Below are 12,968 nucleotides of genomic sequence, written 5' to 3'. Positions count from 1 at the left end.
TACTTTTGCACCATTCACTTGAATCTGTACTCTTTCCACTTGTGCTTAATTCCAGGCGTTAAATCAATATTTGAAGACTTGAAATGCCAAAAAAATCACCCGCACAAAATCTCAATTTTGGTGAATTTGGTCAAATTATTTTTTTGTGTACTGTAAAATCTGATCATTTTTAGATGTGATATTTTAAGATCAATAAATGAAGCGATTAAAAGGCTAATTTGGAAAAATAATCAAACCTTCCCTGAAAAAGTCTTCAAAAACAGACAAGGCCAAAATTATTCAAATAACAACAAAATGTCAAGTATTATGCTTTTTGAATACAAATCAATAACAAGATTAAGATATCCTTTATTTATACAGCTGAGTGTATGAGAACTACATTCTCGTCAACTAACCTTTAACCTTAACTGCAATTATGCATTGATCCAACCCTTCAACTTGATTGTTTCATGCAATTCGACAATGTTGTCACATTTCACGCTCAATGTCGAGCGCAATCAAATCGATACTTGAGACGAGACCGCGAGACATCATGGCGCAAACATGTTTCAGAATGCAAGAGTACGCGGTGGCGTTAACACATGCAGACTCATGCTTGACTCGAAAGTGCGAGCTGCAGTGAACTCTTTAAAACAGACAATGGCAAAAAAAGAAAATAACAATGATACTAACACAGTGTTTCCAGACGTCGTATTTGTGTCGAGGACAACCGTCAACGGTGTCGATTTGGCCGCAAGCGGTCATGATGGCAGCTTCCGGCTAATTGGCTCATGTGTCCGATCCCATCTCGGGATTAAGAGTGTTGGGATATCAGCAGCCGCACAGCTGATGGTAAACACAGACACATTAGCAGCTTTAGCAGGGAGACGTATTCACTTTATGCCAGGGAGCAGCGATAAGCCACATTCACGTTTAGAGATGGCCAATATCTTTTTAGTGAGCGCCATAGTGTGTGATCGCGCTATATTCGTCTGTCCAGTTGATATGCCTTTCTCGTCTGGTGTGCTACTCAAACTACAAGTTTAATATGTTCCATGAATAAGATGACATTTGTTTGTATCTTGTGAATGAGATTCAAGATGCTAGGCGGTTTTAATGTGTTGGCCTGCTTGTAAATTCACTGGCTAACTAATTTATGAGTGCTAATTTATTATTTAGCTAGCTAGTGTGTTCGTTAGGTTGTTAGCTTACCCAAAAAGTACTCAACCAGTAGTTAAAACGAGTGGCATTTTGGCCAATTTTTTTCCCCCTCATGGCAGTTTTCTCACGGCCTTTTCAGATATTTGTGGCCAAACATAGCAAAACGCAAAACAAACATGGCAAAAATGTGACAAGTACTGCAGAAATACGGACCCCATCCATGTTCCGTTCCCGTTTTGTTGGATTCAAGTTGTTTGATTACAGCTGACCGGATCTCGAATATGCACCGGGACTGCTGGTACGGTTGTTTTTTTTGGACATCTCGCCGGGCAACCATGGCAATCACGGCCTGTCAGTTTTACGCACCCTGTCCCTCCATGCTGTCTCACGTCCACATCCTGCTTTGCCCGCAGTGGGCTGGAACGTGATTGCTGTGGCTGATATATGTATGAGAAGCTAATGAGGTTCCAAGAAAATATTCAATTCATAGTAAACAAGATAGTTACTGAACCACTTTGATTGTAAACGCAGTTGAGGAGTGTGGCTGTGGCCAAATGAAACTTTGTCTCTGACTTGAAGATTTCGGTCAACATTTATTCCCCTCGTTAATTTGTTCGTTAGTTGACCGCAAATTCCACCTGTGGGGGGAAAAAACGGAATCAATGAAAAATCCCAAAAGTCGAGGTATGGCATAGAAGCTCATATTGATATATTCAAAAATATTTCAGTGTTAAACAAATCTTACTTTGCAAATGATTTCACACTCATTTGTTAACGTATTCCGGCTCACTCAACTTGTTGGCTTCACTTTACTGTGCCTATTCATGTTACATAAGACACCCCCCACCGGCCCCCCGCCCCCACTAAACCCCCTTCCCCGTCTTTTATTTTGTTCAGCTCGCACACACACGCACACACGCACACACGCACACACGCACACACACACACACACACACACACACACACACACATGGATGAGTGCATCTTGGCGGGCGTCCTGAGAGGCTCACTGCCTTTCAAAGAGCTCTTTGCCCGCCGTCCTTTTGATGCCGGCTGGCCAGCACAAATGTTGTCCTTTGATATGAATTTGTCCTCATTCTCCACACTGTGAGGGCAAATGCAGAGCCAACCACGCACACCAAAACCACATCCCGATGATGCCCCGCGTCCGAGTGGCTCATCTTCCGGCTGGAGGCCCACAATGAAGTTGTCTTGAGGGTCACTCTTGTCTGCTACCTCCCACTGAACATTCGGCAAGCCTCCTCGCTGCCCATCTTCAAAGCCCTCCACAAAACTCACTTGTATTCTTTGGCATTCGACGCAGCATGACTTAGATTTGTTCTTGGTTTTACTGTTTGGTGCTTTCTATCACCTTTTATTACCGATTTGTCTTACTGTTTATTGTGCATGTTAAATTGCTCCGTGTACAGCACTTTGCATGCAGCGATGGCTGTTTGAAAGTGCTCTATAAATACTGTTGACTTGACTTGACTACCAGTTTTTCATATTCAGGCTGAGCGATTTTGAGAAATAATTGAGTTGGTTTATGTACCCTAAAACGAGAACACTCACAAGGAGCTACATCGGGCCAACCAGACTTTAACACCTGATGTTCTCCCTCAAGCTCCGCCTCTTAAAGGCATCTATATACACAAAATGCTACGCTATGTACAGTAATTGCCCTTCATCCCGACAATTTACAAACTAACGCTGAAGCTGCGGTTAGCCACAGCTCACATGCACGCGCTCGCCGACATGACAACGTGCCAGGCCCCGCCCCTTAATTAAAGGCATATGCATGTACACAGACCCTAAAATACGCACAGTAAAAATGTTCAAATTAAAACATGGGTTTTAATTAGTTTTATGTTATGTGTGCGTTTTGTACGAACATCGTAAAGAAAATGTCAATCATAAAATGCATGGAATGAGGCCTTCGCGTCAGCATGACGACAAACTTGAGTCGCGAGCCCCCACCGAGGTTCGCACTGGAATCCACGGCTCAGCTGTGAGGTTTGAAGCAGCGCTTTCCAAGGAATGCAGCATGGATGTGTCAAATGTGTGCGCGGGTGTGTGTGTAACATTCCAGGCACTGTTAGAGGCATGCGAATTACGTCTTACCGAGTGGGAATGTGAAGAATCTACTGCCACGAAAAGACCACTTTTGTTTACCGACAGAGTGCTGCCAAGGAGCTTGAGCATGTGTGTGCGTGTGTGTCTGTGCGTGCGTGCGCGTCACATGCTCATGCCACTTCCTGATAATAAAGGCTTCATTCATGATTGTAATTACAGCGGAACCCTCTGAAGTAGAACACAAGCTGATCCTCCATTTTATTGGGGTTTCAAAACACATTTCTTTTTAGTTGGTGCGCTAGCAGACCCCCAAAAATTAGCCCCAAAAAAGTCATAAAAGTGTGATCAGTTATGTGTTTTTTTCTTTGTTTGTTTCTGCAGCTGTTGTGAAAGCGCTGTATAAATCAGGATGTATGGTATTGTTTGTGGGGGGGTTAAACAATTATTCTGTTTGAGACTGAGGCCGGAAAAGAGCAAAATATGTCAAAAGTGAAGCACGATAAATACTTTCCGGATCGCTGTAGCTGAAGTGAAAAGTAACATTGTCATTGGCGCGTTGGCTGCAAAAAAAAAAAAAAATCAAGTCTTCGTCCGACCTAAGATGGCTGCGGTAGGTGTCACAGGCACTCACACTGTTTCTAGTCTGCACACTGGCAGCCAAAAAAAACAAGAAAAAAGTCAACCAAATTTCTTCACAGCTACTTCGCATAACTTGGGTCAGACTCAAGATAGCCGAGGTAGTACTGTAGCTCATGTCATGCTGGTCGACCAGCCATTAAAAAAATAAAATAAAATAAAGTACTATAGATAGATAGATAGATAGATAGATTGTTGTTTCACAGTTACTTAGTTTTAATTACTTTTGAGTTTTTTTTAATTTATGACATATGGTGTTAAATTCCTTCTGACTTTGTCCCAAATTTTGATTCGTAATTTGTTTTTGATGTTTTTTTCAACAGATTTGGGATATGAGCGATGACGAGAGCATTTAAGGAACCCATAATCCTGTGGATTGGAATGTCACAGCCATCATGTCTGTTTGAGCCACAAATCACTCACCAAGGAAGACCTGTGAGGCGGGAAGACCAAAACACTCATCTTACGACAAGTTTCTGCAAACTCGACACCCCTTCCCCCACAAAAAAATAGTTTCACCTTGAATGTATCATTTCTGGTGTTTTGAGAGTGAAACTGATATTTACACACTGAATGTTCACCTATCTCTTTTTTTTTTTTGCAAAATACATCAGTGACAAATTATGTGTTGTCGTCAGCGACCAAATGGTGTGTGTGTTACTCAATCACGGTATTGTTTTTATGTGTGATAAAACAACTATTGAAATATCTGTACTTACTCCCTATTTGTAAATCCTCTTGCATTGGATGTCATTTAATTATGCTAACAGTTTAATTGGTGTGTATGGAACTAAATATTGGAGCAAAACTTGAACTTATGTCTTGACGTGTCTTTGCTCAAAGGGACCATCATTCACAAAGCAGCACACAGTCAATCAGACGGTGATTTAAAAGCACTTTATTGTTCATCGAGGCTACTTTACGTACAAAAAAAGGTGGCCTGCCAAAACCTTTTCAGTAGGAGACACAGAGCCACAAACTGTTTTTTGCTTTACATTTGAGAGTGATCCTAGCACTAAGTACTTGCTACTTTGTAAAAAATAAAATTTAAAAAAAAAAGGGCAGAGGGGGTGGCAAACCCCAAAATATTTGATTGGTCACCGCATCACCCACGTTGATTAAAAACACATTTGTTTGACAAATGATTTGGTGGGGGCGGGGGGGAGACGTGGATGAAGAAACAGCCAGCAGCAGCGCTGACCCTAGTGGCAAAGTCACCGGACTTTTTGGGGCCAAGCATTTGTTTTACTTAAATATTTGCTGGATGTAGCGATTGTCACTGACAATGTCCAGTGGCTTTTCTTTTTTTGTGTGTGTGTTCCTGCACTTGAACCTTTTTCAAGACAACAAAAAAGATCAACTTTTTCAACATGAAGGAAAAAAAAAGATATATGACAGGAAAAAAACAATTAAATAGCTACATATCATTAACAAATTATTGTTCCTTGAAAAATACCTATGATTTGTTTTCTCTGTACATCCGTTACGCACAGCGTAGTGATGGTCTTACTATTTTAAAAAAAGTCATCTTTCCTACAGTGTGTGTTGTAGCATACAGGCAGCCTCCAAACTAGAGCGTGGTCGTGAAATGATAAATTGCGCAAGCCGTTAACATTACGTTTCAGCGCGAACAGAAGCTCAGCTCCTGCGAACATCGGCCATTTTAGTTGTAGTCCTCTGTTACGCACTAAGAATGGAATGTGTGGCAGACGCTTCATGTTGGGAGCGTTTCCATGAAACGGTCCAGTTCAGTACGGTACGGAAGCCTTTCACGAATGTTGAACGAAAAGAGAAATGACGAGAGCAATGGGAGGGGGAAGCAATTTCGTTCTCCATTCTCCATCAACAAATCAATGGATTGCTTATAACTCCGCCCCTTTGTGGCACACAAAAATCAAACGTGGATCTCATGTTGGACTGCTTGGATAATGTGTCATTTAAAACTCAACCCCGAGTTTGAAACAACTTCAAATACTAAATCCAAACTCTAATCGGAGCTAGAAACATCGATTGAGTTTGAAACCCTAACTAAAAAACATAACCAATGCTTAAAAGTTCATTTGGGGACGACTCTAACCTTGACATGAAACCCTAAACCCATCTAGAAACTAATTGTTGCTTGAAGCCCGAAATTGAAACCCTGGCTGTAGCCAGAAATCCTCATTTGAAACCTCAATTGTTGCTGAAAACCCTAATTTGAATTCCAAACTCTTAAAAACCTAGCCTTTATTTGAAAGTATAAGCCCGACTTCAAACCCAAAGTTAAATGAAAGTAACCCTGACACAAAACCGTAGCCATATCTTGAAAGCTAACTTTCAAATCCTAATTTGAAATTCTAATTATTGCTTGATACCCGAACTCTGACTGACTTGAAATCCTAATTTAAAACCAAATCTTAATTTGAAACCCCAGTCTAACACCCTAACCAAGGCCCACAAGCCTAACTTAAGTGTGCCCATCTAATTTCAAATTGCAACCTTGACTCAAAACCCTAATTTGAAATCCTAACCCTGGGACAAACCCACACCCCTAATTTGAAACACTAACCACTGCTTTGAAACCCTCAAAATATGAAACCCACAATTTGAAGAGACACACTTGCTCATTTTTTTTAAAGAGGGTGGGCGGGGCTCAAATGAGATCATCCGAAAAGTAGTTTCTAGCCATTACTCAAGACTGAGTACCGTACCGAACGAACCGTGCTGCTTGGCAAGCACTTTACAGATGCCAGCGGGGCGTCCGAGTATGGCGCGTTACAAGGATGCATGCAGTAACTCCCACTGATGTCTCAACATCAACGCTCACGTTTTTCAGTTTTGTTTGCAAAATGATAAGCAGAGCCTATCGGTTAGCTCGAGATGTTTGCTAGCACACAATTAAAGAAAAAAATAATAATAATAAACACGCACAGTATAGTAACATCAACGATATAACAACATGGAGTACAACTGATCCAGCAGTGAGTGTATATTGTCTAACGTGTGTTACAAGATAACGTCCAGGGGGAAAAAAATAACAAAAAGGCTAATTAAAAGTAGTTGAAATGCTTACTAATAGATACCAGCTATTCAAAATAAAAACACATGCATGGGTTAAAAGCATTTGTTCGCTTTTCAAACTTTACCGAGCCAAAGTGAAGAGCATCGGGCGGCTTCTTTTCAAGGCGCCGTCCTTCTGACATCAGCTTTTCGTTCTTTACGGTTATCGTTAGCACGTCATCGTCTGTCGCTCGTTTGAGCCGGGAGAAACGCCGGACACTTTCACACTGCTTTTTGCGCTGGTATGCTTTGCACTCACACTTTGAAAACCAAAGTTGAAACTTCGGTTTGGAACACGAACCCCGACATGAAATCAGGCTTTGTTTGAAACCTTTAAAAAAAAAAAAGAAAAAGATAATGTGAAAGCCAAACCTGAACTGTAATCTCTAGCTGAAATGTCAAACCTTGAAGTTCCAAGTTGGGATTTCAATGCACACATTGAAATCCCAACATGGAACTTCAGCAGTGGCATGATGAAACTAACCAAACACCAGATTTACAACCGCAATCTTGAATCCAAAAAGAACTTGAAAGTATAACCCCAATTGAAAAATCCTCAACTCAGGCTTGAAACTATTACCCGAACTTGAACCCTGAACCCTAACCACAATCCAAGTTAAACAAATACTGAAACAATACTTATTGTAAAAGAGTCAAATATTCTGTCGGCAATTCATATCTTTAATGTTGTAAGCGGTATGGTACCTAAAGAGAAGTGACCATATTTCTTATTTGTTCATAAATAAATTCACGGCCAATTGGAATTTTGAAAGCCAAATTTGAAAACATACACTAGGCTTGAACACCCGAATCCTGGCCCAGAGTCCAATCCAAAGGGCGTGTGTCAAAGGTCACACCCGTATCCTCGCTTTCCAGCATCCCCATCAAACGTGTCATCTGGGATCTTTCAGAGCGGCCGGCGAGGCTTTGACGCGCAGTGTGAAAGGGGCTCGAGGTTTCTTTGGGAGCGCGGTCGTGTTTGTGTCTTTCAGATGCAGAATAACCAAATACCGTTAAACCAACAAAACAGCAACAACAAAAACCAACTACAAGAAAAACTGCTTCTTTATGTACAAATAACTACAGAAGGCTCGCAAGGGCGCCGCGTTCAAGTTCCTCATCAGTTCCTTATTGCTCCAATGATCCTCAGCGGGGTAATTTGTGTTAAGCAGACCAGCAGGCTGGGCGCTCCCTCAAGGAGCGCCGGTGTCGGGGACCAGTCCCTCTTGGAAATCCTCTCTCGCCCGCCTCAAGAGACCAGAGAAGGGGAGTGGTTGTGGTTGATCATGCGGCTGTCGGGCGACGAGTTGGGACTGCTGGCGGACGACGACGGTGTGCTCTTGTTCTTGATCTGCAGCCAGGTCTCGCCCAGCGCCTTGGCAAAGTGGTCGTCCACCGAGCCGGTGATGGACACAGAGTTGGTGGCCGTCGCCGTCGCTTCGGGCTCCTTGTAGTTTTTGCCCAGACTGCGGCGGAAGTGCTCCTCGATGACGGGGTCGCACGCTGTGTTGGCTGCGAGGAAGGTGCACACCACAACTACATGTAAGCCTTTCAAAGTCAAAAGCATTGGTGCTATTCCACCAGTCATGTATTTTTGTTTTCTATTTTTGTATATTGTGCTTTGAAGCAATGGAGTGTGTGTGTGCGCAGCGTCCGCGGAGCTCTCACTGGTTAGGTAAGCTCTCCTTAGTCAGCACTGCCACAGAGCCATGCAGGGGAAAGACAACTCGAAAGCAAACAAGGCACCAAATGCCCAACACGTGAATATGCTACACTGCGTGTGCGGATGAGATTTTGGGCGTGGCTTGATTACACGTCATAACTGTATTGCTCAACATTCTCTTTTGTTATTTTTGGTTTTTTCATATTTTATAAAACAGTGCGATTTTTTCTTTGATAATACTCGACTTGAACAAACAAATGAAACTGCGGTGAGTTGTTGGTGAGAATGTAGTACAGCTACTCTGCTGGCTTTTTCTTGATTTTTTTTTGTGCAACATGTTTTACAAAAGAAGTCTGGGAATCTCCGAAATTGTGCAATGCTACAGTAAATACATCTGGAATCAAAGTGCAATTTTTAGGAGAAATCTCTGAAAAATGTGGACAAAACCTTTGCAGCAAACTCATTCATTAGTTTTTCCTTGGTCAAAAACAGACTGTGAATCTCTGTCATACACGATGTCATCCTATGTTTTCAAAGCTCAGTTAAATATTTCGTCCCATTTGATCAAGAAACCATTCCAAAACTTTGTAGTCATCACGAATGGAAATGCACAAAACGTCACAACAAATCATTCGGTGTGTGTGTGTGTGTGTGTGTGTGTGTGTGTGTGTGCACGCGCGTGTGCACTCACTGTGGACTCTCCTGTAGTTATTAGTGAGGCTTGAGCAGCCATTGTGGGAAAGCGGGCAGTGTGACAGGTTGCAGTTGCGGTTGTTAGCAGGGGCGCATGTGATCACTGATGGACGATTCTGAAAGAGAGATGGATACACATGACATTTTTCCTCCCCGCCCCTCAAAGACAGAAACGCAAGAACCACACTTCAACAAGCCCCGAGCATCGACCATCACCTGCTGGCGTTCGGCGACGCCCACCGCGTGCGGCACGGCGACCAGCGTTGCCACACTGCTTCGTTCCGCCATGCTGCTGCTCTTGGTGAGCGCCAGCGGCTGGTCCATGGCGGCTAAACTGGCCAGGTGGTGATGGTGCGGGAGGTGGGCGTGGCCGTACAGGTGGTTGCCGTGGATGCCAAGAGCGCCGGGCACCACCACACGCTCCATGGGACTCCGGCTCTGGTCCTTGGAGGAGCTGCGATAGTCTCCATGAGGCTTCCTGGGGGGGACATAGACCAGTGATGGGTAACTTCGCCCGTCAAATTGTTCAGTTGTTTTTCGAACCCCCAAAATTAACATACAACATGGGCACCCGTAGCGGCTCCTCTTGTTGTCTGTTTTATGAGGGAGGAAATTTCATCTGTGCTGTATGTTACATTTTACAAAGTTGGACTTGATATTTGATTAATTTATGTTTATTGTGTCTGCAGAAGGTCAGCAATTAAAAAGAACAGTCCACATGTTTCACGGACGAAACATGCCAAATGGAAGGAACAAAACCACAGACTTGTTGGCATTATTGTTGTAATCTGACATACTACTAAACAATTGTTTGGTAGTATTTTGTCATGTTGTCGCAGTGAACAATTAAGACTGCAAGTCATTTGTTTTAGTTGGTGGGGAAAAAAACAACAAAACATCTCAACCACAATTTTGAGGGGGGGGGGCCCTACATTCAAAAATTTCATTTATTTTCAAAATGTTTCTATCGTACTAGACGGCGTCTGTGTAAGAGGTGAAGACCAGGATGGCGGGACTCACTTCTACTGCTGCATTCACTGGCTTGCTGTGTAACAGATGCTCGCGTTTACTGTGGTTTAAGCAGTTCCGTCGGAACTGGGACATTTTTTGCCATTGTCTGTACGCAACACTTTCCCAAAGCGCAGAGGGTGTTGCAGATGTACGCCCAGTTTGATGTGCAGTCAAGTGGTTATGCGCCCACTTGCCTGCACTTTAACAGGTAGCAATTATGTTGTTGAGTGAGTCAAACGCAGTCGGCTTCGGTCTGTGTGTGCGTGTGTAGTTGTGTATTACACCCTTCCTGCAGCTCCACTTCCCTCCTACAATTTGAGGCCCAGCAAAGGGATCAGGAGTTGGCGTACACCCCCCACCCCCATCTCTTTTTCACTCCCATCACACCCGCACGAATACAGCGGAGGAAAAACGCCTCAAAATGAAGATCGATCTTAACACATATTGACAAATTACAACATGGAGAAAAAAAATGCCTCTTCATTTGGAAGCAGACACCGTGCCACTGAGGCATTTCCATTGTCATTATGTCAACGGTGAATAAGAACATCGCGGGTCAATAAGCACAACGATGAAAACAGAAGACGCTTTAAAAAAACAAAAAACCCTTTGGGTGCGAATGCCAATACTTATAGGGACATGTGACCAAGCAACCGACTGCTGGTTCAAGCATCTGGACTCCACAACAGCATCTAAACCACAAATAAATGGACCACCCCACAATACAGATGGGGGACAGAGGAAGGGCTAAGGCGACGTGGGGGAGGCTGGAAGGGGGGGACTTCTGGGTGAATGGTCCAGGCCTCTCCTACAAGAAAGACTTGTTTCCTTCGTTTGTGCCCAAAGCTTACATGAGCAAAGAGCTTCCCCCACCCCCTCACCACCCACGTTTGCTTTGTCTTCCTTGTTCTTTCACCGTCTGCTACAAACTTCCTGAGTGATTTGGCAGCGCTCCTGTAAAGAGCCAACCCACACACTCGCAATAGGAAGACATCGGGTTGCCATATTCGGGCTCTGAAGTCCATCGTACCAAAAAAACTTGTCGTAGCAAATTAGAGAATGCATGTTGCATGTGAAGGCAATCGTTCACCTTTAAATGCAATGGGGAACATTGAACGTAGAACCTTAAGACTCGTTAACTCATTCACTCCCAAAGACGTATTTAGATGTCTTTTCAGACGCCACACATTTAATCCCAGCTCCTCATTTTATATTGGCTGTACTTGAAAAGGGTTTGAAAGAGTATGAAAATTGCATTTTCAGACCCTTTTCAAAGAGTGTGAACATCATATTTTCAGACCCTTTTCAAGTACAGCCAATATAAAATGAGGAGCTGGAATTAAATGTGTGGCGCCTGAAAAGACACCTGAATACGTCTTTGGGAGTGAATGAGTGAAAGGGGTGAACCATATAGATGCCAAGCATACCCAGTTGCTGCGAGCGACAGGACGTGCATGCTGCCTTTCCACCTCAACTGCGGAAACCCCTCCAAAAAGGCCAACAAACCACAACAATGGAGGAGAACGAGGGGGGCTCCTGTATTTACTTGGTCACGGTCAGAAGACAAATTTCCTTTCAGGGGTAGATCGAGGGAAGTGTTGCAGCCGTACGTCCGTCTATCCGAAAATACTCCAAATAATTCTGCTCATTTGGTTTTGTTTGCAGCCCTTTGAGAAGGTGCCATTCGGGGGGAGAGGGGCACTGGAGTGATTTGAGGAGACACCATGGCTTTGTCGTTTTCATGATGCAGTCACAAAGCAACAGTGACCTATGATGAACCAGATGCTTCTTATTATCGTTATTTTGGGGGAAGTTTAGTCAGTAAACTGAGGAGGCAGGCCCAACCCATCGCCACCTGAGTGTTTGGGTTCTTACCAACTTCAACCACTGCCAAAACACAGGCGTGGCCACACCACCAAGCCAGAGGGGGCCGGTTGCGGGAGCCAACGAACAGAACCAATCAATAGCGGAGCAGTTAAATCCTCCAACTGAGACTAAGCGTTGGCCCGACACACACTGGACTAGATTTTGTGCCATCGGGCAACCAAAAAGCCACCTGCTTGTCACCCGTGCCAGCTGGGCAAACTCCACAATCAAACTTTGCTTGACGGAAGGCCTTCCTTTGTTTAAATATTTTCATTGAGCATGTGTGGGTTTCTTTACCACGACGTGGTAAAGAAGGAGCTGAGCCAAAGGGCGAAGCTCTCAATTTACCGGTCGATCTACGTCCCAACCCTCATCTATGGCCACGAGCTATGGGTCGTGACCGAAAGAACGAGATCCCGGATACAAGCGGCCGAAATGAGTTTTCTCCGCAGGGTGTCCGGGCTCTCCCTTAGAGATAAGGTGAGGAGCTCGGTCATCCGGGAGGGGCTCAGAGTCGAGCCGCTTCTCCTCCACATCGAGAGGAGCCAGATGAGGTGGCTTGGGCATCTGATTCGGATGCCTCCTGAGCGCCTCCCTGGTGAGGTGTTCCGGGCATGTCCCACCGGGAGGAGACCCCGAGGAAGACCCAGGACACGCTGGAGAGACTACGTCACCCAGCTGGCTTGGGAACGCCTCGGAATCCCCCGGGGAGAGCTGGAAGAAGTAGCTAGGGAGAGGGAAGTCTGGGCTTCCCTGCTAAAGCTGTTGCCCCCGCGACCCGGCCCCGGATAAGCGGTAGATGATGGATGGATGGATGGATGTGTGGGTTTCAATCACACACATTATA

At 44.3% G+C, this 12,968-nt stretch overlaps 2 protein-coding genes across 7 annotated transcripts in view; one reads left to right on the top strand and one right to left on the bottom strand.

Annotated features, from left to right (window-relative positions):
- Nucleotides 1-4,663, top strand: part of atg7 (ATG7 autophagy related 7 homolog (S. cerevisiae)) — a 45,559-nt gene extending 40,896 nt beyond the window's left edge. For all 5 annotated transcript variants that reach the window (XM_052076488.1, XM_052076490.1, XM_052076487.1 and 2 more), the window contains one exon: nt 4,173-4,663. In XM_052076488.1, the coding sequence (XP_051932448.1) occupies nt 4,173-4,205 (33 nt within the window). In that variant the 3' untranslated portion in view covers nt 4,206-4,663. The remainder of the gene's footprint in view (nt 1-4,172) is intronic.
- A 68-nt stretch (nt 4,664-4,731) lies between these two features.
- Nucleotides 4,732-12,968, bottom strand: part of vgll4b (vestigial-like family member 4b) — a 34,801-nt gene continuing 26,564 nt past the window's right edge. For both annotated transcript variants that reach the window (XM_052076501.1, XM_052076502.1), the window contains 3 exons: nt 9,461-9,722; nt 9,243-9,360; nt 4,732-8,400 (listed from right to left, as the gene is read on the bottom strand). In XM_052076501.1, the coding sequence (XP_051932461.1) occupies nt 8,138-8,400; nt 9,243-9,360; nt 9,461-9,722 (643 nt within the window). In that variant the 3' untranslated portion in view covers nt 4,732-8,137. The remainder of the gene's footprint in view (nt 8,401-9,242; nt 9,361-9,460; nt 9,723-12,968) is intronic.

The sequence above is a fragment of the Hippocampus zosterae genome, chromosome 9 (assembly GCF_025434085.1).
Source record: "Hippocampus zosterae strain Florida chromosome 9, ASM2543408v3, whole genome shotgun sequence".
NCBI lineage: Eukaryota > Metazoa > Chordata > Actinopteri > Syngnathiformes > Syngnathidae > Hippocampus > Hippocampus zosterae.
This window is presented reverse-complemented; position numbering and strand designations above follow the sequence as displayed.